The sequence below is a fragment of the Stegostoma tigrinum genome, chromosome 2 (genome assembly GCF_030684315.1).
Source record: "Stegostoma tigrinum isolate sSteTig4 chromosome 2, sSteTig4.hap1, whole genome shotgun sequence".
In the NCBI taxonomy this organism is placed as follows: Eukaryota; Metazoa; Chordata; class Chondrichthyes; order Orectolobiformes; family Stegostomatidae; genus Stegostoma; species Stegostoma tigrinum.
This window is the reverse complement of record NC_081355.1, coordinates 106711987-106736862: the sequence shown is the minus strand read 5'-3', so window position 1 is coordinate 106736862 and position 24876 is coordinate 106711987. Positions and strand designations below refer to the sequence as shown.

The 24876-nt window shown below is 39.8% G+C and overlaps 1 protein-coding gene across 3 annotated transcripts in view; it reads left to right on the top strand.

The window, feature by feature from the left end:
- Window positions 1-24629, top strand: part of LOC125460811 (zona pellucida-binding protein 1-like) — a 64506-nt gene extending 39877 nt beyond the window's left edge. For 2 of the 3 annotated variants that reach the window (XM_048548812.1, XM_048548822.2), the window contains 4 exons: window positions 9175-9337; window positions 13624-13785; window positions 14331-14403; window positions 22850-24629. In XM_048548812.1, coding sequence (XP_048404769.1) covers window positions 9175-9337; window positions 13624-13785; window positions 14331-14403; window positions 22850-23240 — 789 coding nt within the window. In that variant the 3' untranslated portion in view covers window positions 23241-24629. The remainder of the gene's footprint in view (window positions 1-9174; window positions 9338-13623; window positions 13786-14330; window positions 14404-22849) is intronic. The other variant, XM_048548831.2, reaches the window with a different exon arrangement.
- The last annotated feature ends 247 nt before the right edge of the window (window positions 24630-24876 follow it).

Here is a 24876-nt window from a genome sequence, read left to right as displayed (position 1 = left end):
TCTGTATCTTAACTTTCACAGTGAACTGGTTTTTACACCCCTTGTGGCAATTCCAAAAGTGTAAAATCCAGCAGGTAGCCTTTCCATTGCCTCCATGCCAACTCATGATCTGTCTGAAATTTTATAGGATCAGGGAAAGCATTCAGGCCCTGAAAAGATCAATTAATGGTCAGCATGTACAAGGTCTGGCAGTTTAACTTCATGTGCTGAAGTCAGGCAAGTTGAGGGGAGGGGTTTGCAGCGGTGAACAAGGTACTGCAGGTTGCTCATGCCCATTGGAAGAACCCACCCTCAAATTCAAGATAACAAAGTGTAGAGCTGGATGAACACAGCAAGCCAAGCAGCATCTTAGGAGCAGAAAAGCTGACGTTTCAGGCCTAGACCCTTCATCAGAAATGGTCTAGGTTCATCCAGCTCTACACTTTGTTATCTCGGATTCTCCAGCATCTGCCGTTCCTATTATCTCTCCACCCTCAAATTCACCCTGCTTTTCCCTGTAATTCCCCTGGCCTCTTGATTCCTGGCCCTAACCCCTTTGCGAAGGGGTTTGCCAAGACCCCCAGCCTCAAACTTAACTGGGCTCTTCAGCATGGTGGGATTACCTGCAGTCCAAGCAGTGGCCACCACTCCCACTAGCACTGCTAGAACTGCAGAGCTGCCTCTGTACGGTAGGGGCGGAAGTCTCACTTTAAAGCAGTTAATGTTGTTCCCAGAAATAAACTGCTATGAAACCGTCAACAGGAACGTGGGTAGGCTCCTCCCAACCAGCCTTTCAGCTGAGGGGTAAAGATGACAGTGAACACCCTGTAAAATCCAAATCAAAGTTCCATACTGGCACACTGTAATAAATTTATACAACAAGAGTAAAGGCCTTCAGACCATCGTGCCCTCATTAGTCATCAAGCATCTACCTATTCTAATTCCATTTTTCCGCACTTGGTCTGTAGCCTTGTATGTTACCGAGTTCCAAATGCTCATCCAAATACTTGCTAAATGTCTTAGTGTTTTCTGCTCCTACTATCCATTTACGCAGTAAGTTCCAGATACCCATCACTCCCTGGGTAGAAACAATTTTCATCAAATGCCCTCTAAACTTCCCACTCCTTTCCTTAAAACTGTACCCCTGGTTATTGACCCCTCTATTAAGCAGAACAAATCCTCCCTATCGATTCCCCTCATAATTTTGTAGTTCAATCATATCTCTTCTCAGCCTCCTCTGCTCTAAGGAAAAATACTCCAGCCTACCTAGTCTCTCTTTTTTGTTGAATAAACTCCAGCCACATTCTCTCTTCATAACTGAATCAGGTTGAGCATATCTAGTCTCTCTTTATAACACAGGCAACATCCTGGTGATTCTCCTCTGCACCCTCTCTGGTGCAATCACATCCTTCCTATATTGTTGTGACCAGAACTACTCACAGTATTCAAGTTGCGGTCTAATTAACATGATATGTAGCTCCATTATAATATCCTTCCTCTTGACTACTAAAGACAAATATCTGCTGTACTTTCTTAACCCCCTTATCTACCCATCTTGCTGCCTCTAAGGCACTATGGACATGCACACCAATCTCCTTCTGATGCTCTGTACTACGTAGGATCCCACAATTCATCATGTACTCTCTGCCTTGTTAGTCCCTCCAAAATGTGTCACCTCACACTTTGAGGATTAAATTCCAGTTGTCATTGTTCTGCCCATCTAATCAGAGCATCTATGTCGCCCTGTAGTCTAAATCTTTCCTCCTCACTATTTACCACATGATCAATTTTCACATCATTCTGCAAGCTTACTGATCATACCTCCTACATTCATGTCTAGATATTAATATACACTACAAACAGGAAGGGATCCAGCAAAACAGTGTGATACACCAGTGGAGGTTCCGTAGGCTCTTGAGATGCTGCTTGGCCTGCTGCGATCATCCAGCTTCACACTTTATTATCTTGGTACACCAGTGGACACAGTTTTCCAGTCACAAAACCATCCTTCAACCATCACCCTCTGGTTCCTGCCATTAAGCCGATTTTGGCCCATCTTGGTGTGTTTGCTAGCTTGTATTAGTTTTCAGTTAAGCAGTGCCTGGATTTCAAAATTCGAATCATTGTTTCCAAATATTTCCACTCCCTCCTTGATTTGAAGCCTGTCCCCCCAACTCTTTATCTCTGTAATCTCTTCTAGCTTTGCCTATCCCTGAGATATTGATGCTGTTCCAGTTCAGACCTCTTTACTAACCCCAATTTTAATAATTCAGCCATTGGAAGTTGTACCTCCAGCTTCCAAAGCCCCAAATTCTGAAATAATTTCTAAAATTTGGCTACTGTCTTTACTCTTTGAAGATTTTCTTTAAACCTGGCCTCTGTGACCAAGTTGTCTGTGATTTAGATGTGCACAAGACTGGCAAGGATGGAAATTTGTTGTTCATCCTTCATTGGCTTTGATAATGTGGTGGTGTAGAAATCATATTTTAGTTACACCTACAGTACTCATAGGAAAGGAGTTTCAAGATTCTGATGCTGTGATATTGAAAGGATTTATTTTCAATTATTTCATGGAATAATGGCATTGCTGACGAGGTCAGGATTTGTTGCCCATTCCGAACTGCCCTTGAACTGACTGCTTAGGCACTTCAGTGCAGTTAAGAGTCAGCCACACATCTGTGGATCTGGGGTCATGTGTAGAATAGACTAGGTAAGGATGGCAAATTTTCACCCCTAAAGCACGTTAGTAAACCAGATTTTTTTAACAATAATTTTGTGTTTATTGCTGGAACTAACTTTAGATTCCAGATTTATCAGTTGGATCCTTGTCCCCAGAACATCAGCCAGGACCTCTGAATGACTAGTCCAGTGACATTATCACCATACCACCATCTTGCCTTGCACTGATGTGTTGCTTGTTGACAAATTTTGTTTGTTAAAACTGCTGAGAAGTATCTTGAGGTTTATTTTTATGAGGCCAGAAGCACTGTCTAAACACTGGGAGGTGCTGTGAGACATTGGCTTAAACCCAGGACAAAACACAGACAAACTTGCTCACTGTAGGAAATAGATTGCACCCTTAGAAGTGTGACAGTTCTATCTAAGCACCGAGGTTATAATATTATTTACTAGGATATGAAAAATGTTTAGTAGTTAAATGTTAGAATTTTACTTCAAAAAGTGGCTGCCATACCACATGATGAAAGACTTGTGGTATGGTTATGGTTAGTAAGTTTGCAGGTGACACCAAAATTGGTAGCATAGTGGTCAGCAAAAAGATTAGCTCAGAGTACAATGGGACCTTGATTAGATGGGCTGATGGGCCAAGGAGTAGCAGATGGAGTTTAATTTAGACAAATGTGAGGTGCTACATTTTGGAAGGGCAAATCAGGGCAGGACTTATACACTTAAGGTCCTGGGGAGTGTTGCCAAACAAAGAGACCTTGGAGTGCAAGTTGATAGTTCCTTGAAAGTGGAGCCACCAGTAGACAGGGTAGCGAAGAAGGTATTTGGTATGCTTGCCTTCATTTGTCACTGCATTGAGGATATGAGTTGGCTGGTCATGTTGCGCCTGTACAGGACATTGATTGGGCCACTTTTGGAATACTGCATTCAATTCTCGTCTCTGTGCTATAGGAAGGATGTTGTCAAACTTGAAAGGGTTCAGAAAATATTTATAAAGATGGTGCCAGAGTTGGAGGGTTTGAGCTATCATGGGAGTCTAAATAGGCTGGGGCTATTTTGCCTGCAGCGTCGGAGGCTGAGGCATGATGTTATAGAAATTTATAAAATTATGAATGGCATGGATATGGTAAAGAGTCAAAGTCATTTCCCCAGGGTAGGGGAGTCCAAAACTAGACGGCGTAGGTTTAAGGTGACAGGGCAAAGATATAAATGGGACCTAAGGGTAACTTTTTCATGCAGATGGTAGTGCGTGTATGGAATGAACCGCCAGAAGAAGTGGCGGAGGCTAGTACAATTACAACATTTAAAAGGCATCTGGATGGTTAAATGAATAGGAAGGGCAAATGGGACCAGATTAATTTAGGATACCTGGTCAGCATGGATGAGTTGGACCAAAGGGTCTGTTTCCATGCTGTACATCTTTATGACTCTATGACATTAAGTACAACTCCAGTTTTCAATTTATTGTGATGCTCATTAACATCCTGAACATTTTACTTTACTTCAACATTTTTAGCTACAAATGTTGACAACACCATCATTTTGATGCAAAGTGCCCTTTAGAGAGGCAAACCCAGTAAATAATTAAAACAATAACATTTCCATGCGATATGTGGTCAAGAAAAGCTGTTTCACGTTCATAAGCAATCAAATGAAGGGGGCAAATTACTTGCCTTTTAGCTGTATTAGGCTTAGTTATTTGAAATAAGTTTAGGATTCCTGTATTCTATTTCCTAGATGTGAAATTTCAGTGAATCATTCCCTTCAGGTGTAAAGGTGGTTAAGATTCTATGTAAATACAACTTAACTATGCTTCCTGTCCTTTCATAGTCACTCTAAGAATGCCAGAGTTCTATCTTTAGCTGTCTCCCTTTTCGTGGCTGCATGCTGTATGTTGTCATATCATCTGTCGACATGAGGTTAGAGACTTATCTTGGACAGCAGTGCAAAATGGAAGATAACAGGTCATCTGTCTGTTTAAAACAGACCTGAGATTCAGATTCAGTACAGGTGCTTGCATGAGATGGGTGGTTTTTGGTAGTTAGCTTTCATATTTATGTTAAAAACACGCAGCTTTTCACTACCATCACTGCTGTCCAACATTAAGCAAGTCCTATATTCCAATTTACTGTTGGTAAGAGAGAAAGCAACCTGTTTTATTACGCATTAGTCCCAATTACATCCCTTCATCAGCTACTTGCTCACGTTAAAGATATTGGTAAGCGATATAGATCAACCAGCGGCTTGAGTTGAGCTTTAATCTCTATTTATTAACTATTCATTTTCATATCTGCAGCACTATCTCTACTATTTTGACATTTACACTAATACCAAAACATTTATACATCTCAACCTCATCAAAATTCTACTTTTCTAACATTTGTTCTCTGATTTTCTAATTCCTCATGTGCATTAACAGAGTTAACCAAAACTACAATAACCACATTAATCTTACATTAAGTCTGACTCTCCATTTCTCTTGTCTTTATCAGTTTTAATTGGTTCTTGTCGCTAACACACAGAATTCAAATTAAGTACTTTTGATTACGAGTACATCCACTGTATCCATCCAAGGCATCGTCCTTCCTTGTGTCAGTAACTTCCGTGACCCCTATGTATCAATGATTGTTAGCTATTCTTCAACCTCTGACTCCATACCACTTCTTTCATTTATCTTCACAATCAGACATTGTGCTCTCTGGAACTTTAAATCCTTTCAGCTTCTATCTCTCTCTCTTTCTCCACCCTAACAAAAGATCTGAGAAACAAATTGTATTATCAGACTGAGGATCAATGCTATTTACCATATTAGTGATATACTTTGTTCATTCTTCTTTAAACTTACCTTTGATCACTGCATTAAATTTCACTTCCACCACTACGGTGCCTATTTTCATCTTTATGAAATGTCCTGGGACCTATTACCAGATTAAAGAAGATATAAAAATGCAAGTTGTTATTGCTGCCTGCTATGTGTAGCTCTGTAGTTATCATCAATAATTTACAGCACCTTTTTGTAGATTTTGTGACCTATGCTTACTTTTTAGTTTACAGTGAACAGAAGTGGTACATATTTAAAATATTCCAATCTGTGTTGAAGGTTTAATGCAGACGAGGGTTTCTAAGGGAACATGTCTATGGATCTTTTCACAGAATCTAATATTAGATGTCTACTCTAGTCAACAAGAAAGGAAGAAAACACAGCGCGAGGGAATGTCTTATAGATGAAATAAGGAAAGATCACATATTTTGGCTTCTGGCCTGGAGTCCCAAAGGGACAAACCTCCCTCTGATTTTCCTAGTTGTATATGTCAACCCATGATCTGTACACTCTAATCTTAAATTTGAAGAATGATGCGACTGTATCCAAAGGTGGGTAATCCATCCTTTTATTTGTGTTATAATTAATAAAATAGTTATCAATTAGGATTTTTTAAAAACATAAGTCTCTCATGCTGAAATATAAGTCTCTTACTTGTAAATAAATAATACAGAAATATTGGACAGCCTGAAGGCAAGTAGAAGATATGTATTTCCTTACTGTTTTGAAAAATTCTTTTGTATAATACATGACTACTTTTGCATAATATATCGCCTGGAACAGGTCAACAGTCCGTGCTGCTCGTTATGCTTCAGTCAAGCAACTTCCCATTCATTCTCATTTAAATAATTCTGTCAACATAATTCTCTATTCTCTAGTCTCACATGCTTATCTAGTATGCTGATAAATGCGTCCATATTGTTAGTTACAGCAGTCCCCAAGAAGAAACTTGTCCAGCTACATTAAGTGGAGAACAAGCATACAGTCTGGCAGACAAACACAGAATGCTGAAGAAACTCAGCAGGTTTGGCAGCATTTGTGGAGAAAGAAACAGAATTAATGTTTCGTGTCTCATATGAGTCTCATCTTCAGAACAGTCTGCCAAGGTTTTTCTCATGTAATCTCCTACTGTTCAACTCATTCATTATGCAACTGGGCTCCTCAGGCTCCTTCTCAAGGAATTGCAAGACAGGAGAAGCAAAAGTGTTTAACGTTGCTGGGAGATTTTGGGTTTCACATTGTTGAACCTACTTTTAAAGTCCAGCGGCAGACCACTTCAAAAGCTTGGAACTGGTCCTCACACAGTGATAAGATGCAACCTATGCAGATGGATGAAATGTGTGTGAGCATGTGTCCCTGTACACAGATCATAGCTGATCCTGAGCTGTCAAGTAAACAGAATCATAAAAACAAGGAGTAAGCCATTAGGCCCTTTGAACCTGCTTCACCATTCCATGTGATCATGGTGGATCCTCTATCTCAATGTGACATCTCCACTTTCTCCCCATATCCCTTAATTCTTGAATATATTCATTGACTTGGCCTCCACAGCCTTCCATGATACAGAATTCCATGGGTTCATTTGCCTTTGAATAAGAACATTTTTTCCTCAAATCAATCTGAAATGGCCTACTCTGTATCCTGAGACTGTCACTCCTAGTTCTAGACTCCACTACTCAGGGAAAATATCCTCCCTGCATCTAGTCTGCCTAACCCTGTCATAATTTTATATGTTTCAATCAGATACCCTCTCATCCTCTCAAATGCGAGTGAATACCGGCCCAGTTGAACCAAGCTGTCCTCATAGAATAGCTGTTCCATTTCTGGTGACATCCTAGTATGGGAGGGCTGAAGTGATTAACAAGTTGGGCCAAGAGCAGGCATGATATAATGAAGCTGGTGGTTTATTGATGCCAACTTGCTTAGATTAAGAGTAGAGTAGAATGGTTTCCATGGTGCATTCAGGGACGTCGTTGTGAAGAAACAGTTGGATAAAGGTTTGAACAAGTGATTGGCTTGCTGCAGTCACGTAACCAATTATCACTCTTTCCAACTTCCACATTGGGAATTTGAGCCATCTAAATTCTTGGGCAAGGAGAGGAGAATAGTTGCTCCTGAGGATTGCTAGACCATTTAAACTTAGCCATAATGGTAGGGTGGGCTTTGTGGGCCAAACAACCTATTCCTCCTACTTTCTATGTTTCTATAAATGAGACGAGTGGGGTATTAAAGGAATGCAAATCGATGGAGATAAGGTAGTTATGGCTTAATGGTGAGATTCTAAACTCACCATTTAAGGTTTGAAGAGAAACATTGCAAAATGTTTTCTTAATATCAAGACTCTGATGGAAGGGTCACTAGACCCAAAACATTAACTCTGTTTTTGCCTTCACAGGTGCTGCTAGACCTGCTGAGCTTTTCCAGCAACTTTGTTTTTGTTCCTGATTCATAGCATCCACAGTTCTTTTGGATTTTTTAATCAATATTCTGATTTTTCAATCTCTCCATGTTTTCCTAACTTTCCTGCTGTTTCGCGCACACAATTGTGAGGGGAAAATTCTGCCCATTGTTGTTTTCTTCACTTACTAACTTGTTGTTCTTCTGCTAATGTTAATTACCAAACATTTGATTCATATCAAAACAGTCATTTCAAAATGAACTTTTCCATGATATAATGATGCTGTTGTTAACATTGATGTTCTTCAATGGAGCTCATACTTCAAGTTTTACAATTCATAGTGCAGTGATGGACGGCTCGACTTCAGACTTTTAAATCTTTAATTTTTAATCAAATCTTAAGTGCTTTAAAATTGAGAGTGTACTTTTGTCAAATTATTCAGATCTGTTTGTATATACTTTCTAGCAGTTGACCATTTTAGGGCATGTTATTTATCTGACGAAAGAACAAAATGTGTGGTCTGTACAACAACACACATCGTTGAGCTGAATCATCTAGCATAGCAATTTGAGCTGTACGTCTAGTTGCATAAAATGTAATTGAAATAATTGATTTAAAAATTAAAATAGATACAAATACAATCACATCAAGCTCTAAGATTTCTTCACATTGATTCAGTACAGAGATTAAATTTTCATCTTAATGTGATTGACTTGTTTTAAGTGGGAATACCAATCAATCTGAATGAAAAGAGGGAAATATGACCGAACTTCCTTAGAACTATGTCCTTTGTACCTGCCTTTAGGGACTGCAGCAGAGGAAAGAAAATAGAGACAGCAGGCCAAGTTTCCTGCTCCTAAAATGCTGCTTGGCCTGCTGTGTTCATCCAGCTCCACACCTTGTTATCTCAGATTCTCCAGCATCTGCAGTTCCTATTATCTCTGAAAGATAGATAGAAGTTGGTTTGAGATCCTGCTTCCATTTTGCATTTTGATCTATCTCTCATTAGTTTTTTTTTCATTAAGATTAAGAGAAGTTCTGCTGTGGGCAAGTCAAGCATTCCAAGATTAAATATAAGACATTGTGGGATAAAACCCCAGTCTGTGTCAAATAATTTCAGAAAAGCATCCCTTATTGTGACAGTTTCTGCACCTTATGCTGAGGGAGGTCATAGTGTGAAATGGATTTCACAGAGTGGCAATGGAGATAGCAAGTCGGGAAAATTGTAAGGGACAATTGGGTAGAAGTTCAAGGGAGACGTAAAGAGTTATTCTTCACTGTTCTTCAACAGGCATACACGCGAATCAGATCATTCATTGAGGACTACCCCTTTAAAGGAAGGTTCCAAAATATTCAGTATATCGCTAATTCTTTAAATGGTGTGAAGGTGGATCACTGCAAACCAGGATTTGGCAAAAACATCATAACAAGTGATAAGTGTGTAGGATGTTGTGGTAAGTTTTAAATCACCGAATATTTGCTTTGTGTTATGCTCTAATAAATTAAACCATCCTCAGTTTGGAACTAAAAATCCACAAAATCAATATCACAGCTTTTGAGGCAGTATGTATCTTTGTTGATGACTGCACAAAGTTAGTAGGGTCAATAAAAGGTCATTTCATTTTAATCTACTGAGCAGTTTTAATCAGGAAAGTTTTAAAATTCTGTTTGAACTCTGCATGTGGCACCACCCTTTGATGTGCACCAATGTATTTGGCATACGACGATTGTTTTCTTCTGTCATCTATAGATATTTTTAATCAACCTGTTCAGGCATTTTTAATGACGCATGCTTGGAACAGATGGGAATTGAACCCGAGCCTTCCGGCTCAGAGATACTGATACTACCACTATGGGACAGCACACTCTTTGTAAAAGCAACTATGCATACCCAGCTAAGATGTGCTGACTACTGTATAGGGTAGGAATGCAACCAGTGTGAGCTCTGCATCTATTTCAAGGCAGAAAACACCTGCATGAGTTTAAAAGTTGTGGCCAGTTAAAGCAGTTTCAATTTATCAGCTTGTGTTTGTACTGCTGGAAGAAATAAAGGAAGAAGTACAGTTCAGCTCGACTCCGGAGCTTCTGAATTCCACCTTTTTTTAAATTCATTCATGGGATGATGGTGACTCTGGCGTGGCCAGCATTTATTGTCCATCCCTAATTGCCTGAGGACAGTTAAGAGTCAACCATATTGCTGTGGGTCTGGAGGCACATGTACATCAAGAACAGTTAAGGATGGCAGTTTCCTTCCCTAAAAGACATTATTGAATCAGACAGGTTTTTGCTGACAATTGGCAATGGTTTCATGGTCGTCATTAGGCTCTTAATTCCAGATTTCCTTTTATTGAATTCAACAGTTTCAAACTAGTTACCCAGAACACTACCTGTGCCTCTGGATTAATAGTCCAGCCATAATACATTAAAAGCAATGGCTTCTGTTTTGGGGAAGTTAATGATGAAGCAGCTGAAGATAGTTGTGTCCTAGGAAATGAAAGAGGAAGATGTTGCCAGGCCATGTGACAGAAGAGGAAACTCTGCCATTAGAAAGGTTCAAAATTAATAAGGAAGAATTCTTGCACAGAATGTCGGCAGTTAACAAGGTAGTGGGACCCAATAAGGTGCATCTGAGGATTTTTAAGGAAGTGGGTGTAGAAATTGCGGGCGCACTTGCCATAATATTTCAGTCTTCCCTGGACTCAGTGGATGTCCTCAATGACTGGAGCATTTCAAACATTATGGCCTTGTTAAAGAAAGAGTGTAAAGATAATCCTGGCAATTACAGTTAGTTTAACTTTGGTGGTGGCAAGTTTCTGGAAACAGTTATTCACAGTAAAATTGGTAGTCACATGGAAAAGAGTGTGTTGAATGGGAAGACTTAGCATGGCTTTCTAAAGCGTAAATATGTTTAATTAACTTGCTGGAATTATTTGCAGAGGTAACAGAAAGACTTAGTCAGGATAATAGTGACATGCATCGGCTTTCAGAAGGTGCTGATACAGTGCCACACAGTAGACCTGTGAGGAATGTTAGAGGTCATGGTGTAAAAGTAGTGATCGGAAAGTAAAGGATGATGGATATTTTTCAGGCCAGAGGAACATTTTTATTTGGAGATCCCCAAGAGTCAGCTTTCTGCTATATATTAATGATCTGGATCGTTGTGTGCAGGGGAAAATTTCACACTTTGCAGGTGGCATTAAACTTGGAAGCATTGTAACCTGTGAGGACGACAGTGTGGAATGTAAAATGGGTGGATAAGGGACAGGTGAAGCTCAATGCAGGGAAGTAAGAAGTGATGCACTTTGATCGGAATAACACTGAAATGCAACATAGGGGCACAATTCTGAAGTAGGTATAGGAGTTGAAGGACCTGCTTGTATATGTGCACAGATCACTGAATGTGGCAGGACAAGTGGAGACAGCAAACCTAGCTGCAAGGTATGATTCTATGTGTATGAATTTATCTGTGTCACTTGACTAGACTGAGAAACAGCTCTCCCAATTCTGGCACAAGCCTCCAGACATTAGTAAGGAAGCCATTTCAGGGTAGACAGGGCTGAGTTTGCCATTGTTGTTTTTTAGTGCCTCGCAAAATGCTGAATTTTCCATTTCTCTTATACTTTGTAGCTGTTTTATACAACTAAGTGCCATGCCAGGCAATTCAGAGAGCATTTCAAAGTCAATCACATTACTGTGAGTCTGGAAACAATTATAGGCCAGACCGGGTAAAGATGGCAAGTTTCCTTCCTAACCTACATTAGTGAATCAAATTCAAACTCCACCAGCCGCCCTCACGATAGCTGACTCCATGTCCACAGATCATTGGCCTGGGCCTCTGTATTACTGATGCAGTGATAATACCAGTGGTCTACCACTGCTTCCCATCTGTGGTGGTTCAAAAAAAGGGCAACTCAGCAATAAATTCTGGTCCTATTAGCAAGACTGATATTCCAAGAATGAATTTGAGAAAACTTTGATTACCCTTTTCAACTGTTTTATTGGCAATTATATTTGCATTCTTTTAATTTGAACTATAAGTAGGTATGCGAAGGACGACAGTGACAGGTCGAGGACATTACTTTTGATTATCATACTAATAAGAAAGCTATCATTATGCACAGCAGTTCCATCAGTCCTGTAATAGGAACAAATATTCATACTCAGCATTCACGAGCAAGTTAGCTCAAAGTCAATATGACTGTCTGCATTTTAAATTCCTCACTGTACTGATTGAGAAGACCTGTCAGATTGGTATATTTTCTTATTTCCTCCTGTTACTTCGGCCAAATAGTGACTTCATTGGATTCGTTACAGCTACAGCATTTATTTAAACTTGTCTCCCTGAGTATGAGGCACTTTCAGTCAAGGTGATGGAAGATTTTGCTCCCATCACTTGAAGTTGGTACCCATGCAATGCTCCCCTCTTCCAGTTCTCTTGATAGTAATTTGAATGTAGCTGACAAATTACTTCTGCCTTACGTTAATTTTCCTTTCTCTATCATCATCAGTTTGTCGTCATTTAATCGAATAAGCACACAGCTTTTCATCACAGGGACAGCAAGAATAGGTTCATTGTCTAAAAACCATTTGTTTGAAATCCTACCATCACTCTTCTGTCCCATATATGTTCCCACATAGGGGACTGGATTTTCATGTTAGAGACAGGTAGTAGGAGCCTTTGGAAAAGAGTTTCAAAAAACACAATCTTTGTTCCGAGGCAGTGGGGTGTACATGCTGGAGTCAGATTCACCACCTGGGTAGCTCGGAAGTAGCTCTAGAGTCTGTCAAGTGCTAAAGCAAACTGGTTAAGAGGACTGTCTTGGTCGTCTGGGACTATTTCTCAGTTGTTGGTTTCAATCTTTAACCCTCTGGCCCTTCCTCTCATATCCCTTAATCCATTTCCCATGTCACCTATGCCAACTCATGCCTCCACCTATACCAGTGGGCCTTACAACCTCCATGTTAACCCATGTCCTTTAACCCACCCTTATTGGCCATTCAGCCCCTTCAAGCTAGTTCAAGTCGCATAGTGCAATGGCCCTATGTGCCTTGAATTCATACACACTTCTGAAAATCCAGCCAGGATCTGTGTTTTTTTGAAATTTCAACAACAGTTTGTAATTTTAGAACACAAGAATTCTATTAAATAGTCATCCTTCACCTTAGCAATGATAACATGGCTAAACTAGTACCAATAATGGCACCACACAGAAAACCTTTGGCCTGAAACTTAACCATTAGCAAATTTCTTCCAGTAACACACATTAATGAGTTAAATATTCTCTTGTTGCAGACTAGACCAGATCATTTTAACAGTTTGCCTTCATATAAATATAATAGAACAGATAAATCTTCAACCTCAGCATTCTTTTCAATGTTCAGAGGTTACAGGCGCTGACTTAGTAATGCTTATTTTGTTTGAAATGGTCAATTTGGAAGGACAGTAAAGTAGATGGTATTTCATATTTAATAAGACTGAAAGAACTGTGGATGCTGTAAATCAGGAACAAAAACAAAGTTGTTGGTAAAGCTCAACAGGTCTGGCAGCATCTGTGTTCTGAGGAAGGGTCACTGGACCTGAAACGTTAACTTTTTTTCCCTCACAATGCTGAGCTTTTCCAGCAACTTTGTTTTTATTTCAAATTTAATGTTCAATGTGTCAGTGTGTGCAACTACTGTAAGCTACATGCCCATTCATAAAGCATTTAGACTGTGATTATGTTACACTTTTGTTAAATAGTTGCATGTCCACCTGGACACTTCAGTGCAAGACAAGACACAATCTGTACTCCATGCGCCTTTGGTTCATTTAACAAGCATTATGGAAAAACGGAATGCACAAACTGCCCACGAAATGAAGCTACTGACAGAAGTGGAGCAACTTCTCAACAGGAATGTCACTGTAAGTTTGTGTTATTTTATTTTAAAAGAATGAATGCTTTTTATATTGTGTATTGTCATCACCTCCTACCCATCTGTCAGCTGTTGGACATTAGTTGTCATAATGTTTTTCTGATTTATTCTATGCCTCTATCTATAAAGTCCAGGATCTTAACACCTTATTAATTGCTTTCTCAATCTGTCTTGTCACCTTCATATATTTGTGCACATATACACCTGAATCACTGCTTCTGCACTACCTGTAGAATTGTATCCTTTATTTTGTAGCATCTCCTGACATTCTTACTAACTTGTATCTGCCCATTCCACCAAACTATGTACTTACTATCTCCTGCATCATCTCCTTAATGTTTGCAAAAGTGCCTCCAGTTTTGTATGAAGTGGAAATTATGGAATATTACTGAACAGTTTTGAAATTTCTAATTCAGTATTTTACTAAGTGGCAATTTCTTTAACGCTTTAGAAGTCTCAGATTTTCTAATTTATTTGTTTTATCTTACATAATAATATGTACTTTTTAACCAAAATCATTTTTATGATTCCTAGGGATTATGTATCCATGGATATTGCCTGTGGCATCTTCAGTAGGAACTTGCATCTTTCTCATTATCCTTTTGATGTAAGTATTAATCGATTGGTTTTGGTAAATTATTTTCTTTGGCCTTTGGCCACTACCAAAGCTGCCTTGAAACTCTTAACTAGCAGTTGTTGAAAAGGAGACAGACTGATCGGTTTGCTGATATTGTCTACATATTTGTCAGAAAGTCATTCACATAATAATCCAGCTAACAATAATTTGTTTCATGTTACCTCACGTTGGTGCTACAGTGCATTGTCTGACTAGCAATCATAATTAAATAACCCAGTAATGACAAGCAGTTATTTAATGTTTATTTTACCTTTTCATAAAATGTGGGTGTCTCTGGCTGAGCTAGCATTTTTTGCCCATTCCCTGTTAAACTTGGGCAGACAATGGTGATCTGCTTTCTTGAACCACTTGCATACATAGGAATAGGAACACTATTAGGAAGGGAGTAACAGGATTTTGACCCAATGGCTGTGAAGGAACAGTAATGTCCCAAGTAAGGATGCTACATAGCTTGGAAGGGAACTTCCATGTGGTGTTTCTAGACATCTGCTACCCTTGTCCAGGAAATATGGGACATGGTTTTGGAAAGAGCCTTAGTAAGTTGTCACAGAGCATCTTGTAGAAGGTACATTTTGCATTGGTGGTGAAGGGAGTGAATATTGAATGTGATGGATGGAAGAACAATCAACTGGATATTTTTCAGCTTCTTACGTAATTGGAGCTGTAAGTGGTAGGTGTTCCATCACGGTCCTGACATGTGCCTTGTAGATAGTGGTCAGGCTTTTGGGAGTTGGAGGAGGAGTTATTTGCCTCAGAATTTTCAGCCTCTGGCCTACTAGTGTAGGCACAGTTGATTGATTGATTGATTTTACTGTCTGTGTGCTGAAATACAGTGAAAAGCTTTGCTTACGAGCTGTGCAGGTAGATCACAGCAAGCAAACATTGTAGAGATCAAAAAGAGATCAAAAAGAGGCACACGGGTTATATTGCAGGTTACATTTGAGGCTAGAATCCATTCAACAGTCTGATAACGGCCAGAAGGAAGCTGCTCCTGAACCAGTTTGTGCGTGTGTTCAGGCTTCTGTATCTTCTGCCTGATAGACGAGGTTGTAGGAGGTCAATATTAGGGTGCGATGTGTCTTTGATGATGTTGGCCTCCTTTCTGCCTCAGCGAGCCACGTAAGCAGAATCCATGGATGGAAGGTTGGCTTCCGTGATGCTCTGGGCTGTGCATACCACCTTCTGTAGTTTCTTACAGTCCTGGGCAGAGCAGTTGCCGTACTAGGCCGTTATGCACCCGAACAGTACGCTTTCAATAGTACATCTGTAGAAGTTGGTGAGGAACCTTATGGACATGCCAAATTTCCTAAGCTGCGTGAGAAAGAAGAGGCGTTGTTGCGCCTTCTTGACTGTTGCAACTACATGGTAAGTCCAAGACAAGTCATCATCCAGGAACTTGATGCTCTTCACCCTCTCAACCTCAGTTCCATTGACATGAATGGGGGCGCGTTCTCCTCCCTTCTTTCTGAAGTCAATGAACAGTTCTTTGGTTTTGACAACGATAAGAGACAAATTTCTTTCATTGCACCGTGTCACCAAGTCCTCCATCTCCCTTCTATATTTTGCCGCATCATTGTTGGATATCCATCTCACCATGGTGGTGTTGTCAGTGAACTTGTAGATGGCATTCATTCGGAATTTGGCAACACAGTTATAGGTGTACAGGGAGAAGAGTAGGAGGCTGAGAACGCATCTTTATGGGGATTCCAGTGTTGAGCATTATTGTGGAGGAGGTGCAGTTGTCAATCCTCACTGATTGGAACCTATGGGTCAGAAAGCTGAGGATCCAATTGCAGAGGTTGGAGCCGAGCCCAAGATCACATAGTTTTGAGATTAGTCTGGAGGGGATAATGGTGTTGAAGGTGGAGCTGTAGTCAATGAGCATGAATTTGACATAGATGTCTTTGTTATCCAGATATACCAGGGATGAGTGTAGGGCGAGGGACATGGCATCCTCTGTGGACCAGCTTTACCAGTAGGCAAACTGTAGATGATTGAGGCAGGTTAGGAGACTGGAGTTGATGTGGGCCATGCCCAGCCTCTTGAAGCACTTCATGATTAGTCAGAGCTATTGGGTGGTAGTCACTAAGGCACACTGCATGTGTTTTCTTGGTACAACGTTGATGGTGGTCATCTTGAAGCAGGTGGGGACTTCAGCTTGAAGTAAGGAGAGCTTGAAGATGTCGGTGAATACCTCAACCAGTTGGTCTGCACAGGATCTGAGTGCTCGGCTAGGGACACCGTCCGGGCCCATTGCTTTCCTTGGGTTGACTCCCAGGGAAACTGATCTGACTTCTGAAGCAGTGACAGAGAGAACAGGCGTGCCTAGGGCTGTTGGGGCAGACATTGCCATGCCGGTGGCATTCCGCTCAAACTGAGCATAGAAAGCATTGAGTGTGTCAAAGAGGGATGTATCATTGTCCGCTATCTTACACTGTTTCATCTTGTATCCTGTAATGTCATTTAGATCTTGCCGTAGACGGCGGGAATCTGTTTGTTAGGTCTGCACCTCTAATGTGGTCCAGTATGCTGCTTGGCCTTCATAACATCTTTGTGGAAGTCATGTGTTGGCCCGGGTCACCCAACTTGCACATCTAGTTTTCAGTGGGGAGTCGATTTCCTGGCTCATCCAAGATTGACGGTTAGGGAACACACGGATTGATTTCTTTGATACACTGTCCTCCAGGCATTTGCTAATGAAGTCTGTGATGATGGTGGTATACTTGACTAGGTTTTCCATTGAACACTTGAACATGGTCCAGTCCACCAAGTCCAAGCAGTCCCGGAGATGATCTTCTGCTGCCTTAGACTAGCACTGTACTTTGGTTCATGAAGGATCCTCCTGTTTCAGCTTCTGCTTGTAAGCTGGGAGGAGGAACACAGTGCTGTGGTGGGATTTTCCAAAGTGTGGGCGAGGGATTGAGTGGTAGGCATCTTTGATGGTCATGTAGCTATGGTCCAAAATGTTTGGTCCCCTGGTGGGGCAGGAGATGTGATGGTGGTATTTTGGCATCACCTGCTTGAGGTTGGCTTGGTTGAAGTCACTGGCCACTATGAATAGGGCAATGGGAGGATTTTGTCTCTAGAGTGTTTGTGGCAGTGTAAATCTCGTCCAGGCCATTGTTCACATCCACATGTGGTGGTATGTCGTCTGCTGTCAGGATGGCAGAGGTGAACTCTCATGGTAGTTAGTAGGGATGGCATTTGTACGACTGATACAGTTCAGTTTCTGGTCAATGGTAAACCCATGTGAACATGGATAGTGGGAGTATTCAATGACAATACCAATGAATATCAGGCCAGAAAAGCATCATCAGCAAACATCTCCACTTCTGATTTTACAATGAAATGAAGATCATTTATTTAGATGGTTGGATAGTTACATTCTGTGGATTCAGAACTCCAGAGATTCTCTTCAGATTCACAACCTTACTTTATTAAATACCTTTGTACCAGCATTGGAACATAGGAACAGGAACACAGAACCATTTATCCCCTTGAGCCCGTTCTAACTTTCAGTACCATGATGGCTGATCTATAGTCCCTTTAACTCCTTGATTTCCTGTTCCTCAATACCCTTGGCTCACAATAATCTATAGATCCAGATTTCTTTCCAGGCAGTTTCCTTCCCTAAAGGACATTAGTAAACAAATGGATTTTTCCGATAATTGACAATGGTTTCACGGTCATCATTGGACTCCTAATTGCAGATTTGTATTGAATGTTAATTTCCAACAAAAATTTGTGTTTGTATAGTGATAAATAGGTTATAAAACATCCCAAAGCATTTCATTGGAGAATTATGAAGCAAAATTTGATGCTGAGCCGCATAAGGAAACTTGAGATTGATGATGAAATGCTTGGTGAAAGACATAGTATTAATAAATGTCTCTCGAGAAGAAAGAGATGCAGAGTGGTTTCGGGACGGACATCTATGGAATAGAGTGAAGCAATCAAAATTAGGTAAAATTAAATAATGAGTCAAATAAAAAGAAAATGTTTGCTCAGCAGAAGCAGAATGTCTTTCCCAGTGTTTCTGATCAAACTTCAAGCCAAATATGCTTAGGGCCTTTTCCTCAAATCTTGACAGTCTTATTATGTTGAAAGTCTATCACACCAGGTTTGAGGATCAGCTCTGGGTCAAAAGGTGTTACTTAATTTAATTTTCAAGTCATGCTTTTTGTAGTTTTAGACCTGTTGTCTTTTTTCTTGTTTCTTATTATTTTTCAAATCTTTCTCCAACTAATAATTTTATCTCTTCCATCTGACCAGGGCAGCTATTTCATTAACAATTTTCAAATGGAATTGTGATTTGGTCACAGATGTCTGTAATTAGTACTAACATCAACACTGCTCTGATACTACATGAACATATGAGAAGTAGCCCCATTTGGCCTCTGGTTGTCGCCTCAACTCCACATTCTCTTAAGTTCTTGCTTACCAAGAGACTATTCACCTCAGGGTTAAAAATGTTTATTTGTATGCAGACATCTTTGTTGCTGACTGAGGCAGGCAAGATTAGTTGCTCATTTCTCCTGGACTGGAAAACTGTGGAAGCAACACTAGATTTTAAAGGCAACAGCAATATTCCCACTAAAATCTGAAATCCTTTACATTACTCCTGTTCTGTGGATCAAGTGCATTCCCTATTTCTTGTCAGTTGCTGTCCTGGGTGTCAGTGCAATTCTCCTTTTTATTAGACCCTGATTTTTTCTAGTGCCTCTTCTTGTTCCCACCGCAGCAGCATCTTCTTCTCCCCATCCATGAGAAAGGCTGCATCACCATGCTTTTTACAGTAGCACACCATCTTCCCATCGGTATCTATCCAACAGAATTAGTTTTCTCAAACCTCCCACACCTTACTCTAAGCTAATTCCACAGTCCGCGCACACATTATTGCTCTGATACGATATTCGAATAACACCATCGGTCTTTCACTGTAACCTGTCCACAAATTATAGGTAGGTCAGTCATGCTGTCCAAACATCAGTCCAGTAAGCCACTTTTTCCTGCAATGAGACAAAGGGAAGGATTGAGTATAATGAAAGTAGATGGAAGAGCAGTGAGTGGTGATGCACAAGCAGGAGAATCATAAAGTCATACAGCAGGAAGGTTTGTGAGGCCCCCAGCAACATTTTGTCTAAGTTTTGAAGGTTCATGTACGCGAATTGATATGCTACAGCATTGACATCCAGTTTTGGATGTTGCTGCTATGCAAGGAACTTAGAGGTGTGCATTGAAGGACCTCAGTGAGTGATTGTGAAGTGCATAGAATCAGAAAGGTTAGTAGTTTTGAATGATGAAGTGGCTGAGAACAATTGAATAGATATAGTGGCAATACTGAGTGTTATATTCCTTGAGTCTTGATGAGAGCAGGCAGATCATAGCACTTACCTGAATGGAGTGCAGAAGATCATTGACTTTCTTTCTGGATTGTTGGATATCTCCATTCACCTGGAACATGGCACTTACCTGGGCTGCCAAAATGCATCTCAGCTGACTTGTTCTGGGGGACCTCATGTGATGATTCACAGGAAGATGACTGTCTTCCTCTCTGATCACCTCATCCACCAACATCTCCAGTCTGCGTCTGCAAAATGGAGATCAATCTTTCCTCTGGGCCACATCCACCTTTTTAAAGGGCGTCTTGACAAATACATGAATAGGATGGGAATAGACGGATACGGTCCCCGGAAGGGTAGGGAGTTTGAGTTGTGACGGGCAGCACATCGGTGCAGGCTTGGAGGGCCAAAGGGCCTGTTCCTGTGCTGTAATTTTCTTTGTTCTTAATAATCATCAAGCGTCAGAGTGTGAGAACCAGTTCCTAGCTTGCAGCGTCTGAAGTGGTATGCAGCTGGCTTTTAAATATGATCCAGCAACATAAACACTGGAAGACCCAGCATTAGGTCTTCCTGCTTGGCTGTATGATTCCCTGAGAGGGATGCCAAGAATATTATTACATCATTAGGTCTTAGCAGTTCAGAGGCTAGGAATACTGCAGCGAGTAACTCACCTGCTAAACTCCAAAACTTGCTGACTATCCTCAGGGGTGTGAGGGAGTAGTGCCCACTCGCATGATGGGTGCATGTCTCAAAAGCTTGATGCCATCCAGGATTGAGCATCACATCTACAGAAGTCCTCTCTCTCCATCACCAATGCTCAGTAGCTGGTAAAAGGATGGTATATATGCTGAAGATGAGGGGGAAGGAGTAAATGATAGGTAGAGATGGAGCCCAGAGAGAGAGAAAGCAGTTGAGCAAACAAAGGAATAAATAAAGGTCAACCTGACAGAATGAATAGCTACTAATAGCCACTATTAATAGCTGACAGTGGGTTGGTTGTGGGAGCAGCCCATGTGAGTACAAGGCCTGATGTGTGGGGGTTCGGGTAAGGACATTGGAGAAGGTGCTCAGGCCCTAAAATAATTGAACTGGATATTGAGTCCTCCCGTTAATACCTATCTCTTCCTGTTAGAATATGTCACCTCCCATTAAGTGCACCCAAAACACAGAATTGCTCTTCTAATACAACGTAACCACAATCCACCTACTTGCCGCTTGTGACATATGCAGAATTTGCAGACTAGCACCCACCATTACGTCACTGCATCATCCTCGAAACTAACGTCCTCTATTTAGTTTTGAATAAAAGGCAAGAAATAAAATTGATAACTCATAATGAATGATAAAATTATCAAGCCTACAGTTATAGAGTCATACAGCATGGAAACAGACCATTCCATCCAAGTTGTCCACGCCAACCAGATTTCCCAAATTAAACTAGTCCCATTTGCTTGTGTTTGGCCCATATCCCTTTAAACCTTTCCGATTCATGTACCTATCCAAATGCCTTTTAAATGTTTTAACTGTACCTGCATCTACCGTTTCCTATGGCAGTTCATTTCACATATGAACCACACTCAGTGTGAAGAAGTTGTCCCTTAGATTTCTTTTAAATCTATCATCCCTCACCTTAAACCCTCTAGTTTTGAACACCCCTACTCTAGGGAAAAGACTTTGCTATTCACCTCATCGCTGCCCTTCATGATTTTATAATCCTCTATGAATGTTACCCCTTACCCTCCTACACTGAAGGAAAAAAAAGTCCCAGCCTATCCAGCCTCTCTCTATAACTCAAATCCTCCAAACCTGGTAACATCTTTATAAATCTTTTCTGTACCCTTTCCAATTTAATAACACCCTTCCTATAACAGGGTGACCAGAACGATGCACAGTACTCCAAAAGTGGCCTCACTAATGTCCTGTACATCTGCAAAATGAGGTCCCAACTCCTAATCACAATGTTCTGAATAATTAAGGCATGCATGCCAAATGCTTTCTTCGCTTTGCACTTTTCTAAATTAAACTCGGTCTGACAATCCTCAGCCCATTGACCCAGCTGATCAAGATCTTGTTGTACTCTTAGATAACCTTCTTCACTGTCCACTACACCACCAATTTTGGTGTCATCTGCAAACTTAACTAACCATGTTCCCTATATTCTCATCTAAATTGTTCATGCAAATGACAAACATCAATGGATTCAGCACTGATCCCTGTCGGTCACAAGCCATCATCTGAAAAATAACCCTCTACCCTCATCCTCTCTCCTACCATGAAACCAATTTTGGATCCAATTAGCCAGGTCTCCTTTGATTCCATGTGATCTAACTTTACAAAACAGTTGACCATGCGGAACCATGTCAAAGGCCTTACTAAAGTCCATGTAAACAATGTCTGCCGCTCTACCCTCATCTGTCTTCTTACTTATTCACACACGTACGCATAATTGTGGGATGAGATCCAAGATTATTAAACACTCCCATGATACCATTTCATACAATGTTTCACTTAATAACTGTAAATTACAAGTCCTGATAACTTATTTATTTTACCATGAATAACATCACAATAATGTTGTGTCTTGCATTTGTTTGTGACTCATGCAAGGTGCACATCAAACAAAAAAATCTAAGGAGTCACTGGACTCAAAACGTTAGCTGTTTTCTCTCCACAACTGCTGCCAGTTTTGCTGAGTTTCTCCAGCAATTTCAGTTTTTGTTCGTTTCAGACCTCCAGCATCCGCAGTCGTTTCATTTTATTAAAAATAAATCATGCTTGGTTTAAATTTCCCAGGAATTCCTTTTTAAAAAACAAGTTTACTGCCTCTGGCACAAATCTAATCAATTTCTATGTATATAAAAATAGCAAGATTCACACCCTTCCTTTATGGAACTACAGTTATGATTTGCCTCCTGCCCACCCACCCTCAATTACGCACACACACACAATTTGTCCCAACAGAACTTCTGGGAGCCATACTATATGAAGTGTGTGAATTGCCAATACATTCTTATTTATTTTAGAAAAGATTAGCAAATTTTTGGGACTAACTTTCATTTATGTCTGTTTTGCAGAATATGCTGGAAGTATCGCAAGTCACCAATGAAGGGAAAATGTGTTCAGGTAAAAAAGGGAGAAGTAAAACAGCAGGTGAAAACACTGGCAAACATAATAAGAAGTGTTGACTTACTGGAACAGAAAAGCAAGTTAAGACCATCTGAATTTATTGTTAGGCATTCGCCAAAACACAGAGTGGGATTTTCAGATGATCAATGCATTGGTTTATTAAGTGATACTGACACTGAAACATGTAAGACATTTGGCTCTTTACAATCTGGTGAAAGCACATGCCCAGAAAGCAGCTTTGAGGAATGCAGATCTCCATGCACATCAGACGAACCTTGCTTTATCTCAAGGAATTCAACTCCACAGAAGGTAGCAGCTTTCCTTCGGCATGGAAGGTAGTAGTTCTCCGTGATGGCTTAATATGTGCAAAAGTCTATATAGATGTGAAATATCACACTATTAATCTGTAAATTGCTGAATGTTTTGTATATGTCCTTCTTTGAGAGTGTTGTTACTGTATATAATGGTGAAGGAACAGAAGCTTCTATTTAAGGTTGAAAGAAATATCATCTTCATGTATTGGCTTAAAGATTTTGATTCATCATTACTTAGCAAAATAATGTTATACATATGGACACACAAGGATGGGAATGCTTCTGCTCTGCTATATGCTCTGGTATAGCTAATGTTGTTTGTTAAGTTAACATTACTGATGATGAGATTTCCCACTTGGTTAAAATATCAGATGGGAAATGGTGAGGATAAAGGGTCCTATCTAAAGATTAAAATACGGAATTCTGGTTATTCTCAAGTATTTCAGACTTTCTCAATGTAAAAGTCACTACCAACTTTTATACCTATTATTCCACCTCAAATTTATAAAACTACTTATTTTTAACAAATCAAAAATGCCTTATTTTCTAAAATTAATGGTAATATCTTAGCATGAACCATTTTTATTAAACTGTCAAACATATTTAATCTCATTCCCTTAGGATTTCTTATTAATGATGACTTCAATTTAAGTAAGTTTTTCAAACCGTTACTTTATGTCATTCTATTAAGCTTAATTTCTTTTCCAAATATATTCATATTATTTCATGTACAGTGAAACTAGCAGGGAGGCAAACAAAGTGCTGGTATTCATAATATAGGCCAAAATAAAATCAAACTGAATTTTTTATGGACATTCCATGTATGATAGAGAATGAACAAAAATAATATATTGAGCTTGAAGTTCAAAGGTTACAAACCGTACACCAACTACTCAGTGCCATACCGGGGCAAACTACTGTTTTTAACCAAAGTATGTTTAAAGTATTTGTCTCTAGCATCTCTTAAAAATATAGCTCTTCATGTCAAATTAATTTCTGAAAAAGCTCATTTGGCTTATGAGCTTTTACCATGTGCTCCTGTGCTCCCTCATTGCTGAGATGGAGTTTTACCGCAATACCATGAGAAATAGACTTCAAAAGACATATTCTTTAATAGCATCCTACAGTAACGCTTTCAATTTGTTTTTAAAATTTTTAATCAGCAAATTCCAAACCTTGATCATTAAATCAATATTTTTCTTATGCAATTTAGCATTGAAATAGCTGTTTGTAAACAGTTAAACATTGCAGCTAGCAAGACCATTCCTATATTGAGGTATATATTTATTAGATATTAGAAGTCTTTCACATGTAAGAAGAATTATTATGTGTATATGTATCTGTTATAATTGCCTTTTAGTATAGACTCTTCCTCTTTACATAACGTCAATATAAGTCATTGATATTCCTCTGAGACAGAAGCTTCTTTAATAATAGATATTTTAATAAATTAATTCCATAATTTAAGACTTTTTTTTTCTCTTTCATTGTGCTTTGGTTTATATTGATTTGATAATGAAGTTGTAGGGTAGGAAACTATAATGAAAAATCAGAGGACAGTCGTAGAAAACTCCAAAACAGTGTTCACCGATTCATTTTGTAACTTAGATGAACCTGTTTTCTTCAGTGGTCTGTTAAGCTTTAAACCTGTACGTATCATA